This window comes from Typha latifolia, chromosome 7 (genome assembly GCF_019914945.1).
Source record: "Typha latifolia isolate L0001 chromosome 7, TyphaL0001v2, whole genome shotgun sequence".
In the NCBI taxonomy this organism is placed as follows: Eukaryota; Viridiplantae; Streptophyta; class Magnoliopsida; order Poales; family Typhaceae; genus Typha; species Typha latifolia.
The window spans coordinates 1,847,621-1,866,506 of record NC_133092.1 but is presented as its reverse complement, the minus strand read 5'-3'; the positions used below and the strand labels follow the sequence as shown (position 1 = coordinate 1,866,506).

The 18,886-nt window shown below is 37.4% G+C and overlaps 3 protein-coding genes across 4 annotated transcripts; 2 read left to right on the top strand and 1 right to left on the bottom strand.

Annotated features, from left to right (window-relative positions):
* Nucleotides 1–391: 391 nt before the first annotated feature.
* LOC140792641 (uncharacterized) lies at nt 392–6,398 on the bottom strand. Its single transcript, XM_073143748.1, has 5 exons — nt 6,016–6,398; nt 5,752–5,910; nt 5,022–5,282; nt 3,099–3,785; nt 392–737 (listed from the first exon to the last, which is right to left on the bottom strand). Exons 1-5 carry the CDS (start codon nt 6,094–6,096, stop codon nt 645–647), a joined length of 1,281 nt encoding a protein of 426 aa, XP_072999849.1. The 5' UTR covers nt 6,097–6,398; the 3' UTR covers nt 392–644.
* A 1,736-nt stretch (nt 6,399–8,134) lies between these two features.
* LOC140792640 (uncharacterized) lies at nt 8,135–9,156 on the top strand. The gene has a single exon (XM_073143747.1). It carries the CDS (start codon nt 8,220–8,222, stop codon nt 8,994–8,996), a length of 777 nt encoding a protein of 258 aa, XP_072999848.1. The 5' UTR covers nt 8,135–8,219; the 3' UTR covers nt 8,997–9,156.
* A 2,051-nt stretch (nt 9,157–11,207) lies between these two features.
* LOC140792280 (ABC transporter D family member 2, chloroplastic) lies at nt 11,208–18,419 on the top strand. Of its 2 annotated transcripts, XM_073143168.1 has the most exons (10): nt 11,208–11,578; nt 11,992–12,178; nt 12,324–12,391; nt 13,532–13,858; nt 13,963–14,127; nt 14,598–14,826; nt 15,761–16,008; nt 16,103–16,427; nt 16,845–17,116; nt 17,535–18,419. In XM_073143168.1, exons 1-10 carry the CDS (start codon nt 11,312–11,314, stop codon nt 17,730–17,732), a joined length of 2,286 nt encoding a protein of 761 aa, XP_072999269.1. In that variant the 5' UTR covers nt 11,208–11,311; the 3' UTR covers nt 17,733–18,419. The 2 variants fall into 2 exon arrangements, with proteins under 2 accessions (XP_072999269.1, XP_072999270.1); XM_073143169.1 differs by lacking the exon at nt 11,208–11,578 and having other exon boundaries at nt 12,034–12,178; nt 12,329–12,391.
* The last annotated feature ends 467 nt before the right edge of the window (nt 18,420–18,886 follow it).

Genomic DNA, 18,886 nt, shown 5'->3' with positions numbered 1-18,886 from the left:
TCCCACAGACAATTACTGCAAGCTAATGAAAATGAAGAGGTATGGATAAATTGCTTTGAAGAACACTAGGCAAATTGCAATCTGTAAAAGATATTCACGTCAGGCAATTCAGAAACTTGACATATTCACAAAAACGAAAGCCAGTTTCTACATTTCAGAATCCAAGGAAATGTTTATTGAAAGATATTGAAAACCTCCCAATTATTTGATTTTATAAATACATATGCACCAAATTCTGCTTTACTTAAAGAGGAAACAGTAAAATCCATAGAATGGTTCTTCTTTCTTGTTAAAGCCATTGCCACAAGTATAAAAGTTGTCCATAAAGTTCAAGCTTAGATAAGTATTGATAGTTAATATTCACAAGAAACATAGATGAACAACTACAAGATGGAGAAAATTACCAAGTTGATGAAAAGTCTTTCGACTTGTAAGAGTACATCCTAAAAGTCTGACTACAACAGTAAACTAGTAAAGGAACTTGGAGAAGATACAATCTGTCCCATAACAAAGAACAGAAAAACATGTTCATTGTTTGAATCTAACTTCAAGCAACTATACAACCTGATAATTACTGTCCTATAGCCTAACTGGCCAAATCAAAAGCAGCTGCAGGACTATAAAGGGGACCCGATGGAGAAAACTTATGAAAGCCTCTGTTTCTTCTTCTTTGCAAGATTCTCAAAAACCCCTCGTATATCTTCAGAGGTGACAGGTTTTGATGTATCAAAGGATTCCTGGATGAAGGAATAACAAAATACAGAATGAATTTTGATAACTTTTATGCACATTTTGACAGTTCATGCATGCCTATGTGTGCACACCAGCAGAATGTTACACGCAAATTATTTAGCATAAAACTAAGGTACTGAGGGAAAATGAAAAGAATGTGCAGATCTTTTAAAGCCATGCATCTATAAACAATAATACAATATGATTCAACAAAGAAGCTTGTACGCTAAAGTAATGGATGAGAAAAGTAATTCTCAACAATGGAGCTGCTGCACTTTATACATTTAGACATCCAAGCATGTTTCTTAGAGAGTACTCGTCCCATCCCTCCTACTTAAATGCTTCAGCGTTAGCAAGCACTCCAGGTGCTCCCAAAAGTTTTGCAACAGCAAAAGAAGACTACCATTGGCAAAAAAATATATTTGCTATGAAACAGTCATAGGTCATAGCAATAAGCAATATAAAAGGTTAGACAAAGACATGTTACATCCGTAGTGATAGCAAATAATAGGCAAGCAAATACTACAAGTACTACATATACTCAATAAGTTATTTTATAAAGACAACTATTACCGACCATAAACTTCCCCCCATCTTCTCAGTATTCGGGAATATAGTTGAAGAAAATGAAAAAAACAAAATTCATTTCTAATGTCTTGATCCTAAAATCAAAATTGCGACTTTTGAAATTTGTAATGATTAGATAGTAGTTGCTCATAAAGAAAATAAAGGTTCCAGCAGTCGAAAGAACCAATCTCGATATTGGATGTTCGAACGGAACTTCAGGCGTTTGAACATAAATTTCTGAAAGCAAAAGATTTATTAAGACGTTCGAACGGCTCTACAGGCGTCTGAATGCAAATTCCCAATAGCAGAAGATTAAATAGACGTTCCAACTTATTTACTTAAGAGCTAGAAAAAAAAATTAGGCGTTCAAATGCCCTCAAGACTGTTCAAACACCCGACGACGAGGACCAGTTTAGGTCTTTTAATTAAGTGTTTACTTATGTTAGACAATAAGATTTGTGTCTGTTCAATCTTATTGTTAAGTTTAGTCGAGTCAGGAAGCCACCTATAAATAGATGTAGTATACACCTGGATAGTCATTTTGAATTATTAAAGTTAATTTGCAAGATCCTCTCCTTCCTCCTTATTCGACTACCTTCAAGCTTTGGAACTCTAGCCACCATCTAGGATCTTCATTGTTGTCTTCCTCTTCATTTGGCCGCACCCCTTTAATCCTAAGGAACGGTCATACTTCTTCTCTATCCATTTTCTACCAATTACCTCGACTTACACCATTGTTATCTCCACCACCTTGCCATAACCCTAAGTTGTTCACCACTACGCCTCTTCGGCCTCCCCTTTCCATGATCCACTCCAATAAATTCGTTCTCCATCCCGAATATATCTCAATCCCAAAAGTACTTTACCATCTAACTATTGAATCTCTAGTTCACTCTTAACTTTGGAGATTCGTGGTAATCCTAACTTTCTCTACATGAGTCGGAATCCAGTTCGTCTTCAAATTTAGACTTGCAGTGATCGTAGAGTTAAGAAGGTAATCATTATAAAATTCTCATCCTACCTTAGCATTTAAATTGTGTTTGCTTCTTATTAATTTCAAATAGAAACTTTTAATTAAAAAATAAACTTCAGCAAAGGCTTTTGGGAGTCTGAATTAAATATATGGCTGAAGTGCTGAAGTTGTCAATACATGGTTTGCAAAGTGGGAAGCTTATGAAATGTTCAATCTGATGGTTCTGCAGCAAGATGCCTCATTAAGTTGTTATTGGTTCAACTTGCTATAGAGCAATCAGTATTTAGATTTCCTTGCTTATTTCCAACATGAGAGTAGATTACATAATCAGCTTAATTCCAGCAAGAATGATTACTAATTTGTTCATCTTCATTTGCAAATGACCATTGGCGATCCCAGATTTTATAATCTATTCACCTATTGACACAAAAAGTGAGTAGTACTAAATTTAAGCTTGAGCTGCTTGAGACATATACAAGGGTATCCTGAGCTCTTCTTCCAGAATACTGAAGACACGATCACAGCAAAATTGAGCCAACTTTCTCTGTCTTATTCCACTTATGAAAGAATGACGAAAGGTTTGATTGGCTTATTAGCTTCTCATTAAGGCTTGACAAGAAATAATCATGCCAAAATACTGAATGGTGTACTTAAAAGAATTATAGCACAAGGAAATGACAGCAACAAACAGGCGAAATAATTTCTTAATCTAGTGGACAGCTTTTCCATGCCTCTTGGTAATCCTTTTATAACTAAACAAGCAACATGCAGGAAGTTCAGCTTTAACTAAGAAAAGGAAAGGTATTCAGAAGCAAAGAAGACATACCAGAAAGGACAGGAACTCATTCTTCATGTCAGCAATGCCACTCAATATTTCTATCTTTTGAACGTGGTCAAGTGTATTGAGAAAGTTCAATTCAGCTCCTTCTTGTTGCTGCAACTTTGTCTCCCTCTTTTGTTTTGCAATTTTCTCATATTCCTCAATGGAATCTTCCTTATCAACGAGATAGCCAATACCTTTCTGAGAATAGAAGCCAGAGCAAGTTCTACATTTGCAAAGAAGATTTCTCCATTTTCTAGAAAGAAACAATGGTTCCTTTTTCTCTATTATGGTTGACACTACATTTATATCCACATCAAGACTACATTTCAAGTCATGTTCTTCACCATCTGTATTTTCTTTGGCCACCTCAAATGTCGCATTAGTTTGTGCACTTTCACCATTAACGTAATTCTTCCCATTAGGCATACTTCCACAAACAGAATCAGTGTTGAAGTCATTAACCAAAGTCTTATGAACTAGAACACCGTTTTCTATTTTTCCTTTATCAGTGCAACCTGAAGATCCATGCGCATGCACATTTCCATCAATATTGCCAACCTGTAGTGTGCATTTTTGCTTTGAAGATGCCCAAATAGAAGCAGGGTAAAGTTTTAAGAAGGAAAAAGTAACTGCACACTCCTGGCAGATGAAATCATCATAAAATGGTTCCCCTTCCTCATCTCTTGGTATCTGTGTAACAAGCAATATGTCAAGAAGATGATACCAGTGGTTCGTCATACTAGTCATTATCATATTACAGCGCTGCAACAAGTATGTCCAACTAAGATTTACTTTTAGAATATCTTAAAAACATTGTAAGCTAATCAGAAAGAAAAAAAGGAAATATTTTCATATTGTTGCTAACTAATTATATTATTAAATTTACCCATATGGACCGAGTAATCGAAAGGCTTTGATTTTATAGCGTTCTTAAATGTGGTTCACGGCCCTACGTGGCAGACCCTGGCAAAATGCAGCACAATGGCCAGTGTAGAGGGCGTAGTCTCAACCTAAGCCAAATGACAGAACAACAGCAACAAGTTGCTGGTCCTAACTATTTTTGGGGTCATCTCTGTTTAATGCAAGGCCACAAAACAGATAGCTATGCATTATAAGTACACATTAGTGGGTTAGGCATGCAATGTAAATGAGTAGCTGACTAGCTGTCTAAGTTTATATGTTTGTAATTTTCATTTCAGTAATTCAGCATTTTATAATTGGGATATATTTGCTTCCTAAACTAGCTTAATTGAATCTTTAACATGACATTTCTTAGACAAATAGATATCCTAGAAAATAGTTCCAACTTTCTTTTATTCTTCATTATATTATACTATTATGTGCTTCCTTTTATGACTTTCTAGCTTCTACACACAAACAATTAATGAATCCAAATTATATTTAAGGACTTAATAAAGACCTCATATGTAACCACCTACAGCTAGCTATGTGCATATACTAAACTTCTTTTACGACATGGAACTTCGCGTATCTCCACTGGTGTGATACAAGTGACAAGTGAGAAAATCTGTACGGAGAAGACCGAGTATGGCTGTCGATAGGTGTTGTCAAAAGTTGCATGGGCCCCAATTCTAGCTTTTCAAAATATTAAATTCAAGTTAGCATGCAAACATTTAAGGCAATTTTGCAATCTGCAAGAAATGAATTTATGAGCTCCATGCCCCCATTAGTTCCCTATTTTTATACTGCAAGATATTACTTCAGATACATGTCATTAAGCGTTATATAACATTATAACTTGAATAAGCTACATTGCATCCAAGCAGACTATAATCTGTAACACGACAATGATAAACAACATTATCATAAATCGAGTTAGCATGACTATAATCTGTAACACGACAATGATGAACAACATTACCATAAATCAAGTTAGCATGCAAACATTTAAGGTATCAATTATACCTCATTAGTTGAGTTGAGACCGAGGTGATCTTCATGAAACCAGTCCTCGCAAACACAGCACTGTATCATCTCAACTTGCTCCTTGGCATCTGGATCAGGATAAGGACGACCACACGTGCAGTAAGAACCTTTAAAGTTATGGTTGTAAGAGTTCTCTAGGTTTTCAGGGTCTTTATCAGGATAAAGCCTGCAAAGAACATCTCCAAACTTGGAATTCCCACAGTCACAGCGGAAGTTTCTTTTGGTCCAGAGCTCAACAACCTTAACCAAGTAGAGGTACATCAATGTGAGTTTCCAATTGCAGGGAATAGTTGAGAAAACATAGAAGAAACAAATTAACAAATTGACAACTGCAAATACCTATGAACCAAAAATAAAACCAATCAACTAGAGTAAATAACAAGGAAAAAAAAAAAAGGAAACGTGTGTGTGGGTTAATATCAAGGAAGTATTGGATGGCCAACTGGGTTTCAAAATTAGAATTAAAGAGACGTAAAACATTAAGGATCACATCTTTTGCTAGAAGTAACATAATCTTGCACTCACATTTAGTATTAGGTGAAGTCATCCACGACACAATTTTATCCTTCTCACTACTTAAAATCTAGAAATATGCAACATTTAAGAACCTTTCTTGCAAACCAATTTCACGACAGAAGAATTTCATACGGAATATAATTCAGTATCATTAAAAAAAAAGGCATCTTGAAATACGCGAAACATCATCTACCTCATGCCCGTCATGGCAGGTGAGGCTACAAGCAGTGCAAACCCCAGTGTTGCCGCCGGGAACACAGGTCAAGCAGGAGAAGATCGCTTGCCTCTTCATGTACCCAGACGCGTACGTGCATTCCTTGCCATCATCCCCACCCAGTACCAAATCAGCTTCCTAGGGTTTCAAATCACACCACAACCAGTCAAAGATATACCTAAAAATAACAAATTTAACTAAAAAAGCAGGGGAAAAAACATGTTTTAACACAAAGGTCCAAACCAGTTCCTCAGCCTCGAGCTCCTCGATGTATTCCCCGATCGTCACCGTCTGCTCCACCTCGTCATCGAAAGCATCCGCCATAGCTTGGGAATAGCAAAAATGTGATCAATAGGGCAAGGAAACGAGAAGCCCTAGATGGCGTTGTCGAGGATTACAAGAGAAGGGGGGGAGGGTAAACCCTAGATCTTAGGCAACGGCTATTAGATGTGGATTTGATGGGAATTAGGGCAAAGGAAAGATAGGATGGATAGATAGATAGATAGATAGATAGATAGATAGATAGATAGGTACGAAGGGAAGAGAAGGATGGAGATACCACCATAGAGCTCCACGGGGTGTCGGGAGTGCTTTATTATGTGAAGCGTTTGTGTTCATTAATGTTTATGTTTCTCTATTTGGTTTCCCGCCACATCTAACGTATCACGATTCACTCCACGCCAAAGAATCTCCAATTAATTTCATATTTGCAGAAAGGGTTTGCGATTTTGTAGGATCGCCCTTTTTCTATCATTTTAGACTTAACTGCTTCCAAATATTTGTTATTGGATTATGATCGTGGTATGTGTAGATTCTTTGTTAATATCTACGAATCTCGAAAATAGTAAATTTCAGATTATTCCCAACGTAGTTATACCTAAAATAAAACTATACCGGTGAGCTTTTACTTAGATAATTAATTCAAATTTAACCAAAAATGTATAAATTACCATAACATTACAAAAAATTTCAATTCAATGATCATATATTTGAAAGGATTTAAGACTTATAATTTTATATAAGAGAAGATAAAAAAAAAATTAAACTATTAAATTATTAAGAATTATGAGAAATTTTTGATATTATTTATTTTGCGGTTCTCGGTACGAGTGGCAATCAGGTCGGGTCAAATTCGGATTAGGTCAACTTTATCGTGACACGAACACAACCTGATTAGTCAAAGGGTTGCATTTGGCAAACACGAACACGACCCGATTAATAAACGGGTAACATGACCTGACCCGCCTAACCCGTTTAATAAATGGGTCGGGTTAACACAATACGCTAACACGACTCATCTAATCCGTATACTTAAACAGGTTATGTTAACCCGACACGTTAACATGATCTGTCTAACCCTATAAATCTTATATAAAATTTAATATTTTTTTTATTTATCCTATATAAATAGTATATTATACGTACAAAATAGCTTATTTCCACTCAAAACTCATACATAATTAAAATTACAATTCTAATACATATATGTTCATCTCCTCAGACCAAACATGTGTCGCATGTCCCACCGAAGTATTAATCCATTTCCTCTGCTTGCTCTTCTTCCTCCTCCGCTTTCCCATTTTTTAGGAGTCGACGACTATGGCGAGGAGCTCGGGTGTCCAGTAGTGTGAGGAGACCTGACGACGTGAAGACCCAAAGGCGTAAGGACTCGACGACGTGAGGACCCAGAGGTGTAACGACTTGACGGCATGAGTGAGGGGGATCGACGGCGTGAGTGAAGGGTATCAACGACGTGAGTGAAGGGGATCGATGTCGTGACAAGCTCGGGTGGCGTGAGGACCCGACGGCGTAAGGACCTCGGGCGACGTGAGAAGCTTGGGCATCGAGCGGTATGAGCGAGAAGCCCCGACAGCATGAGGAGGTGACATTACTCAGTGTGAAGAGTGAGGAGGGAAGGGGCGACGACAAAGTGGGCTGCGGGCATAGGTAAGGGAAGGGGCAACAACGCCTCTTTTCTAGTGTGAGGAGTTGAGTTTGGGTCTTAGGGTATTAGGGTATTAGGGTTAGAAATTAGAATATATATATATGTGTGTGTGGCGGGTTGACCCGACCCAACTCAACCCGTTTACTTAAACGTGTTAAACGGGTCAAGCGGGTTAGAAATATAACCCGAACACGACCCGATTAATAATTGGGTTGGGCGGGTTGACCTATTTATGGCCCGAACCCGATTAACAACCGTCGTGTCAAATTATCGGATCGGGTCAAGTTTTACCACCCCTAGTTCTCAGTAGGAATGTGTAAAGCCATCTATGAGTGGAGGAGATAAAAAAAAATCCATAACTTCAAAAGATAAGGTAAAAAAAAAACCTAGACTAGGGAACCCGTAAAGATGCGACCCACTAGTGAGTGGAGCAACCCGTTAAGCTCACAGGCAGGAAGAAAAGAATAAGCCCTAGAACAAGGGACGCGAAGACGAAGCGAGAATGGAAGACGTTCTCACAGAAACCCCTCCCCCTTCTCGATTCTTCCAAGAAGACCTCGACAACTTCTTCACCCCATCTCCTCCTCTTCCCTCCCCTTTCCTCCTCCTAAACCCTAACCTCAACCCTAACACAAACCCTTCTCTCCTCGTGATCGCCATCTCCGCCCCCTCCCTTTCCCTCCTCCACCTCATCCCCTCCAAAACACTAATCGGAACGCTAATCCTCCCCGAGATTCCCCTCTCCGGCAATTCCCTCGCTCCCTCTCCCGGCGACAAGTCCTGCAACCTCTACGCCGTCGACCGGTCGCCCGCACCGACCGTCCTCGCGGCCGTCCAGTTCCCCGTCGCCGCTGAGAGGTCCTGCGCCGTCGCAAGGACGCTCCTCGGAGGTATCCATGCGGATAGGGTTGTGATTCTGGACTCGATCCGGAGCCTGAACTACAGAGGAAAGCTGGCCGTGGACGAAACCCTAGTTTTTAAGCTGGAGACGTCAAAGCAGCGGAGTAGTGGCGATCCGGTGCTAAAAGAGGTGGAGTATTTGCCGTCGGGGAGTGTGATGGATGGATTGGGTGCGGCGATTCTTGCGGAATGCCAGATGAGGAAGGTGAAGGGAACTATGCTTGCGACGTGGCCTGAGAACCGAGGTTTGCCGGTGACGACGATCCTGAGATCCGTGTTTCGAGATCTAGGTTTTGATGTACGCGGAATTGAAGGCGAAAGTGGTTTTAGTGCAGGGTTTAAGGTTTCTTCTCATATTGATTCGGTTTTGTATACCTGAGAGGAGTTGGTATTGCAAATTTTCTCGTGTTCTGTTCTATTTCATAGATCTGTTGGATTGCAATTGATCTTGTTTTCCTTTTAACAGCACGCTTGCATAGTCCTCTGATATTTGTTGTTATTTGGCATACTATATTTTTTTAAGTGGCATTTTTAGTTCATTAGTCGCGTTCTTTTCTTCTAGTAAACATCCAAGGCAAGTAATACTACAACATGCATATAAAAAATGTGTTCGATTGACTTGAAATATATGCGAGAAGTTGTTCTTTCATGCCATTTGAGACCAATCAGGAGAATAACAGCAGCAGATGCAATAAGTGTTAGATTAAAAATGTTAAATGAGAGTAACATAAAAGGTTTACCTGCTTTTCTTGGTTAGTTAGAATGTTCTTTAAATTTATTTCTTAGAGTTGGAGGAGTTGGAACTGAACGAAATGATAATTTTGGATCATCTTGTGTTTTGTTGATCTCTATACTGTGTGAGCTTAAACAAGTTATTTTACAAAAAGTTAAAACTGTTCATGCGTTGTGCCTATTCTCTTGAAGCAAGCAGCCTCGTTATTTCAAATGAACTGTGAATCACAGTGTGTGCAAGGGAAAATAATGCTGTTGATGATTGTCATCTCATGTTGATCATATTTTGAGCATCTTTATTGATTTAAATTTTATGAGCCAAATTATACCGGTGATCGTTGATAAATGTTTCTTGCACTGGTCAGAAATGATTCTTGTTATCGCAAGTTTGTAAACATTATTTAACAGATATATATTTAGCTCACACCTACGATAGGCAGCATTCAGTGGAAGCCTTTTGTTAGTCATATTATGTTAGGATTGATAAGTAATATTTGGAACAATAAATGAAAATGCTAGGATTGCTAGGTAATTTATTGAACAGGAAAGTGAACTCTTCGATTGGCTGGATGTTGAACTTGGAGGCTATCTTTTGGAAGCTGTTTGAGCTGATGGTTATAGTTGGAATTCGGCGTCTCTTCTGCCGCCGCTGGAATCATCGATTCTAAGGAGGTGATGCCTCCGCTTAACTCGTAAACCTCTCTTATCCCTCCTATAAGCTTTTTCTTTGTTGTTCTAGCTCTCTCTCTCTCTCTCTCTCTAAGATGGTAGTTTAGAAGGAGGTGATTGGGAATCACGCTACCCGATAGCAAGGGACTGCTGGAAATAATAGCACCGGAAACAATGGTAACACAAGCGTTAATTTATGAAGCACCAACTCATCTCTATACCCGTAATAAAACCCTTCTCTTGGACGACATATCGGGCCCACTACTATTCATGCTTTCATATTTTGCACCAAATAGGAACATTAGCTACTATTAGCGGCACTCTTTCTAATAAATACTAATTTTTTATATATATTATATAATAATGTTTAATGTTTTATATATTACAAATATTAGATCGTTATAGTGCTCTATGAAATCTGCTATTCCCTTTTAATATACTGCTTTTGATATTTTTTTAAGACTTGTAACTTAATTCAACCAATTAATTTGGTTGGGGCTCTAATTCTTTTCTTTTGAATAATTATGAAACCTTGCGTGTATACTTTTCTCAACTACAATTTAGGCATAACTGTTTTTTCCATTTATTAGTTACTAGCAAGATTTAGTTGAATATTATGATCAACAGCTCATGAAACATCATAATGTAAAATTGAAACATTTTTACCTACTTTAGTATTGGATACGATCCAGCATAATTATAATAAACTGATATCTTTAAGATTAAGGCACTTGCTATATGCTTTATCGGTTTATTGTATAAGAAGTTTCAAGCTTAAGCTTGGGAACGTCAATTAAGCTGCTAACATAATCTTATCTTGTACAAATTTGTTGATATTAGCTGATACATGTAACTATCATATTTATATAGGGATCCCACTCAATATTACATTAGCTCTCGCTTAATTAAGAAGCACAATACGGCAATACCTCTTATTTCTTTGAAGGGTTGTGAGCCCCACTAATTAATTTGCATATAGTTCAAAGATCAACTTGAAATCGTTTTTCTCAGTAAACCTTAGCTGGCTTTATTCACGCTATTTTCTGATAATACAACACCAGAATATTTTTAAAAAAAAAAAAAAAACCAGAATAATAGTTCCTAAACAAAGATAAGAATTATGCGGCGGTGCGCCTGCCACAATAACGTCTCCAAAGGAAGCGTGACGCCTTAAACCATAGCAAAGAGAGGGAAAAGCAAAGGCTACAGAAATAGGTAATAAAATTGCATGCAGGAATAGGTGCGAGTGGAGAGGTAGAGGAAGAGGATAGAGAAGAAGCAAAGAGTACAAAGATGCCTACTTCTATTATCGTCTCTGCTCCTTTAGTGATGCCTTTCCCTCTACCTCCAACTGCTCGCTCCTACTCCCTCTCCCTCTCCCTCTCCTCCTCCTCCTCCTCCTCCTCCTCCTACTCCTCTTTTTCTACTCTTCTTCGCCATTCCAAGATCTCGTCTCCTTTCCCGATGCGCCGCCGCTGGGGGAGGAAGGACCGTTCGGGCGCCGCTAGGTCGTCGGCCGGCGTGGAGGATCCTGAGCCCTCGGCCGCCGTGGAAGATAAGGTTTGTGTTCGATTTCTCGGTTGATTCGATCCTAACTTGCGGTTTGGAGTGGATACCTTAGATTCCTGACTAGATCTTTATGTTTTATATTTCTTCGTGCAAATTTCTTGATTTGGCATGATGTTTACTCGTCGTATCTCTCGGTAATGCTGGTCTTAAACTTTTGGCCGTGGGAAAAATGTAGGTCATTGGTCTAATTTTTAAGTCAAACAGTGCCCTGTTGTGTATTTCTTAAAATTATGATTGTTATGCATCATACATGATCAGTTAGATCTTGATACTATTATGCAGAAATGTCTTGCCATACATTTTAGGCGGAAAATGTCGTAATTCTTGTAGTTTCTTTTCTCTAATAACCTTATCAACTGCCTTCAGTTTGCTGAATGATATGAATCTCTTTTATGATATTACAGAGGGTGGGTCCAGACCTTCAAACACTTTTGAGGAGATTTTGGAAAGTCGCTGCCCCATACTGGTCATCAGAGGACAAAGTTCAAGCAAGGCTGAGGCTTGCTGCTGTATTTGCTCTCACCTTGGGAACAACAGGGATTAGTGTTGGATTTAACTTTCTCGGTCGTGACTTTTATAATGCGCTTGCTAGTAAGTTTTTCTTTTTGGTAGCAGTCTTTATGTCATATGTAGTTCGCATCTTATTGTTGCCTTATGTATGAGATGATTAATTATCAGATGCTGCTAGAAATTCTCTTGCTAATTTACTCTAGTTGCTTCTCGTTGCTTTTGCAAGACAAGGATCAGGAGCAGTTCACGAAGCAACTTCTCTATTACTTAGGGAGTTTTGCTGGAGGAATCCCGGTGAGCATATAGCTGCTCTCTTGTAGGTACTGTTCTGCAAGCCATACAGAGAACAATTGCCCATCTAGATATGTCTTTTGGTCAAACATATGTACTTATATTTCAGCTTTGTATAAATCTTTTAACGAATTTTGTATAGTTATGTCAATTTGTTAAACTTAATAAATGCTATATGCCACTTAATGAAGTCTTATCAATGTAAATGATAGGTTGTCTTCACCAAGAAGATATCTCATTTCTCACCTAGTATATGGAATTTAAAATAATGTTGGTTACAGAAGAAATTTTATTTTCAGATAGAACTGTAATTCTGTGTCTTTGCTGTCCTCTCTGCAGATCAAATTGATGTAGCACTGTAGCAGATTTTTTACCTACCTAAGTTTGCATGCCTATAATCAGCAACTTTTTCTTGCACAGGAGTTCATCCCAGTAAGCATGCCATTGTGACACTACTCAAACTAGTAGATAGTTAACTTTCTAGTATTGTGTGAAATCCCAAATAAGGACAGAAAGCTTGCTTGTTGCTGTAGTTGTTTTACTGTAATCCGAAAGATAGTATATTAATAGGAGAAACCAATAAAAGCAATAAGTTATTCACACACTGATTATGTGACAAATGTAAATATTTGTCACTAAAAAATCGAAAAAGGATGTGAAGATAGGAAAAATGCTCAATAAATTATAGGAATTAAATATTTAGTATCAAAATTTCAGTAATACAAGGACAACATGCAGACTATGCAGTGTTTTTTGCTATTAAAACTTAAAACTGTTGCTTAGTGGAGAGGCCTCAACTGTTCAGCATAAGCGGTTACTTGGCAATCTCTTCTTTGCCAAGCAATATTTTGTTCAAAGAGTCATTCCCTAATAGGCAAAAAGAAGAAAGAGTGCTGTATGACTGTATGGGACTATGTGAGAAACTGTTGGTAAGATTGATTTCATTTGTTTGTGTGTTCCTCCAAATAAAATGTTTTGACTTTTGAGGACAGAAATATTGGCAGTGGTTTAAACATCTGAAGAATTTACTATTTTTATATTAAGTAGGACCTGAAAACATAATGGCGAAAAACTTTATTATTATCTCCTTTTTGTACTGGGTTCCTATTAACTAATATACTATTGCTCTCTATTGTTTTGCAGTTCTTTGTCTTAAGGGATTATGCAAGAGAAACCCTTTCTCTAAGATGGAGGTCTTGGATGACAACTTACTACATGGAACGCTATTTTAAGAACCAGACCTTTTACAAAATCCAATCTCAAACATTAATTGACAATCCAGACCAACGTATCGTTGATGACCTAAGTTCTTTCACTGGCACAGCACTTTCATTTTCTTTGATCTTCTTCAATGCTGCGGTGGACTTGATATCATTTAGTAACATTCTTTATGGTATTTATCCACCACTTTTTATTGTCCTTCTTGTTTACTCTATTGGAGGGACAGCTATTAGTGTCTTCCTTGGAAAGGTAGATTTCCTTGTACATTGTCTTTTGTTGCATGGGATTGGCTGAAAGATTTATGAACTCTTTGTTTCTGTAGTTTATCAATAACTGCATATTTGCTTTTGCAGGGTTTGGTTACTTTGAATTTCATGCAAGAAAAGAAAGAAGCTGATTTTCGTTATGGACTTGTACGGGTTCGAGAAAATGCAGAATCAATTGCTTTTTATGGTGGTGAGGGAAATGAACTGCAACTTTTGTTGGAGCGCTTTAGAACAGCTTTTGAAAACTTAAGTGTAAGTCCTGCTTACATAAAGATATATTAGATGAAAAAGGTTAAATTTGTAAAGTTTGAACAGTTTAAGGTGATATTTTCCTAAGCTGGTACTGTTCATTGAGCTCTTTATCTGGTCCAATTTCTTATACTATGCTTTTGAAGTTTTGCAAAAATGTGGTAGGATCTCTATCTGAGATAATGGTTCATGATCCTGCGTTATGGAAATGTATCTCTAATTTTACCTGGAGATGAAAATTCTGTGTTTTCTGCTGGATAGCAGCCTCTGCCAGCTCCCATTAATGCAAGATCCATTTTCATTAATGTACCATTTTTCTACTTCTCCTTTTGACTCATATGGAGAAGCCTTTACATAGAAGAAATGCAATCATTCAGCTTATCTCTGATATTTTCTGGTCATTCATAACTCTTACTGCACGATATGCCTTTATATCCAGGACTCCTAACTTTTGTCCTTCTTCCTTGTTGCAGCAATTGTTGATATCATCTCGAAATCTGGAATTTTTCACCAGTGGTTACCGCTACTTGATTCAGATTCTTCCTGCCGCTGTTGTTGCTCCAATGTACTTCTCAGGAAAAATAGAATTTGGAGTGATCAATCAATCTGTCTCTGCTTTCAATCATATACTTAGCGACTTCTCTCTCATTGTATATCAATTTCAGGCAATCAGTGCATTCTCAGCTGTGATTGACCGTCTAGGTAAATCTTCTTTCTATTTTCATTCATGTCTTTTCGATGTATTATGTAGTACCTTATTCGTACTAGTTGAAATAGTTGTCAGTCTCTAACACATTTAAATTTACCCAATTTTCATGCATAGTACTCATCCCTCATTATAAAACTCTTCACAGTTCAGAGTCTAGATGCATAAATTGACAGTCTTTACTAATTAATCATGATCTTACTCTTTTCTTAATTTTTCTGATAAGAAATGGCCTGATGCCACATTTCAATGAATGACATGTATCATTGCCTTCAGTAGGGCACCAGTGTAAGCCTGGCACACATAAGATCCTCTGTGTTGATCGATGGGAGGTTTTGCTAACTTGAACCATAGCAACATTCCATCAGTGCTATAGCATGGAGTCATTCTTGAGATAATGAGAAGTTGCAAAACTTCTGTAATACATTTCATGGTTTGTAAGTTTGTAACTTAATAATTGGGAAAGGCAAAATCATTTTTTTGGCAGTATATATATATATATAGTGTGGGACAGTTCCATCGAGAGGGGCAGTAAAGATAGCTAATACTAAATAGAATAAGAGATAAAGATTTTGGTTTGCCGCTAAACACTAACAAATAAATTGGATTTAAAATGGACACAAAATGGTATCAACAAAGTCAAAGTTGCCCTACATGCTTTGCTCCTAAGAGTAACTATAGTCTTACCATCACATTTTGATCTTGTGATGCAAAAGCTCACCAAATTCTAAAATGTGCCTTGAATAGCTGTGAAATGAATTTTCTCAAGCTGTGCAGTGTGCACCCTTTAGATACAGACCTATATCTCTCTGTCTACTCTCCATTTATAAATGCATTTACTATTATTAATTAATAATAGTAATCCATCCAGGAAATTAGGACTAGTTCTCTATCTCTCTTGTTTTAAGTGAATTCGTCCTTTTGCTTCAGGTGAGTTTGATGATCTTTTGGATGAGAATCAGTCTTCTTCTGCATCTGAACATGATACGACAGAGGGGATAAATATTCTCTTTAAAGAGAATGACATTCCCTCTTCCTTGGGTTCTAATGGTGCAGTGCCTCAGACTGACTGTTGCAAACTATTGGAGATTCACAGTTTGACATTACAAACACCTAGAAGTAGAAACGTTCTAATTACCGACCTATTTCTCGAGATCAATGACAAGGATCACTTACTGGTACATATTTTTTCTTGTATCAATTTTCTTTTATTCGGCTTGACAATATTCCGCTCAAGCAGAAAGCACATTATCTGGTTTGTTTCACTTTTAGGTGATGGGGCCCAGTGGCAGTGGCAAGACTTCCTTCTTACGTGCCCTGGCTGGTCTTTGGAATAGTGGTAATGGGAATATCATATTTTATGTAAAAGGTGATCAGGAACTTCAGTTATCTGGTTCAGCAGGGATTGACTCTTCCAAATCAACAAATGGAATGAAGAAAGATGAAGAACTTCAAAGCTCCAAAAACAGAAGAGCTTCTAACGTATTTTTCCTTCCCCAAAGGCCATATATGGTTTTGGGAACACTGCGCCGGCAGTTGCTGTATCCAACATGGACAGATGGTATACTCCCTTTGCGTGATAGTCCTCAGAATTCTGGTATGTCTTAATCTGGATTACATGTTATTTTATAAGTTCTACTCTTGTTGCACTTATTATGGAGAAGAAATATGGAGCTGAAAACTTTTAGAAACTACTTTTATTTCCTCTGGTCTTCCTAACTTGTATCTATACTTTAACAGCCTTTTCAGAATTCACATTTAGTCCAGAATATAGAGTAATTTTCTCTCCTCAGACCTGTAGAAATGGTTATAATATCAACAAGTATATTGGATTAGTAATATATCGGTTGAAGGTGCCGCTAATGGTGAACAATAAGACTTGCCACCATATTCTATGTTGGTGCATGTTTGGTCATTGTAACCATATCTGAATAGTGGTTGGTCTTTTTCTTCATACAATTGATGGAGATTTCCAGGATCAGTATCTAAATTGGTTCTATTTATGATTTCTCAGGTTCTCTGCCCTTTCTGTCTCAAGTTCCAATGACAAGTGATGTAATAGATAAACCTAAAATGCCCACTGCTGATGATCTGGTCAGAGTTCTTGAAGTTGTTCGGCTTGGAGACATCTTATCTCGTTTTAATGGCTTGGACTCCATATATGAATGGTCTAGTGTTCTTTCTCTTGGAGAGCAACAGCGCCTTGCCTTTGCTCGATTGTTGCTTGCAAAGCCAGAGCTAGTTTTATTGGATGAATCTACAAGTGCACTAGATGAAACCAATGAGGTATGTGCAGATATTCAATTCTTTTTACCTCTAGAGTGCTTGAGGGTTTCATATTTTCCATAGGTATTTTGGAAATGGATTGCTGGCAAAATCTGTCATTGGAGTATAGGAAATGTGAACACTGATTTTCATCTATGCAAGAGTGGCTCAGTTTCTTCACTACTAACACAGTAGCACACAAAAATTAGATATTACTATATATATATATATATCCTTGTATGGAGAAAAACATTTATTTCTAGTTGCCAAAGCCCACACATAGTACAACAGACTTGACTCGCTTGGATAAGATTTAATCTTTTGGAAACTTTTCTTCTGAGTCTTCTATGTGGGTGATGTTTGATACTGGGTGCTGTCTATTTTCTTGTTTCTGTTAAGCATTTTCTCTTACAGTTGCATACTTGCATGTTATCTACAGGCTCATCTATACAGGCAGATTGAAGCTGCAGGGATAACATTTATCAGCATTGGCCACAGAAGAACACTTTACAGCTACCACAAGAGGGTCCTCCACATCTCAAAATTTGATTCAAGAAATAACAGTGGACGTAACTGGCATGTTGAACCAATAAAGGCATCTGTTGAATCCTTTGATGAGACAGCTCCTGCACCCTAGTTTTGCAGAAGACCTTTGGCATTGTAAGATAGTAGGCTTATGAGAAGTTACCATCTGAATACTGAACCACTGGGACAAGATACAAGCACCTTCTCTATTAGGATCTGGATTGGTGAATCTTTAACAGTAATCCATCTTTGCACCGATATTCTCTTGTTCCTCCACTGATCACACGACCTACATTGCTCCAGATGAACCAAAGGACGCTGAGGTCAGAGTTCTTGGCTGAGCAGTTTTTGTGAGAGTATAGTTGTAAGGGTCCAATGCTTAGATTTGGTTCGCAAGAAATACAAGCTAAACATACCTCACTGTCTCTGACAGAGGATGTTATCTCAGGTACACGGTGGTCATTAAGAACAATGACATGCCTCACTGAATTTGTTGGTATTTTCCTGTCTAGTTGGCAGGACAATTTCAGTGGCCATATTTGTCCATACTAGGGCTACTTTGGTTCTCTATGTTTGTATTGCTAATGTAAGTTATCCCTTTTAACTGGAGAAACGGAGCCCTTTAATTTGTCGAAGAAATTGGTGAATACATAAAAATTGCGTTCCTAGTTCTCTGAATTTTCTTTTGCTCAGCGACAAACGTTACTGTAACATAAACAACTTCCCTAATTTTATTGTAAAGCAATTTCATTGTAAATGTAATATGATGTTTTTCTTTTTTAGGGAAATTGATTAAATACACGCTACAATACTTATACTGCACGTTATTATTATCATTCACACTTTATTATATTCGATTTCTGTATTTTACTTGAAATATCTCAATAATATTTTGCGGTTAGTTTTCTTAATGGTCATTACTATGTAGGTGTAGGTGAGGTAAAGTAATTATAGATATAAAATGACCTTAGTACTCTTGAACAACTTTGAATAAGTTTTTTCAGGTAAGGTAAAAATAAAGAGAGAATTATATATTTCAAATCAAATGAAGAGTATTTTAGCTATTTAAATTTTTTATTTTTGAAAAGTAACATATAATCTGTTTGCTGTTGTTAGGGTAGAATTTAAAGCAAAATATAAGGATTAAATGATAAATATTTATACGGTAAAATATAAGTAATAATAAAAGTAAAAGGTACGGTGCTTCTTATAAATTTTCGTTTCTCGAGTATTGATCATGAGCATTGTTCTAAATTTTGTTTGAGG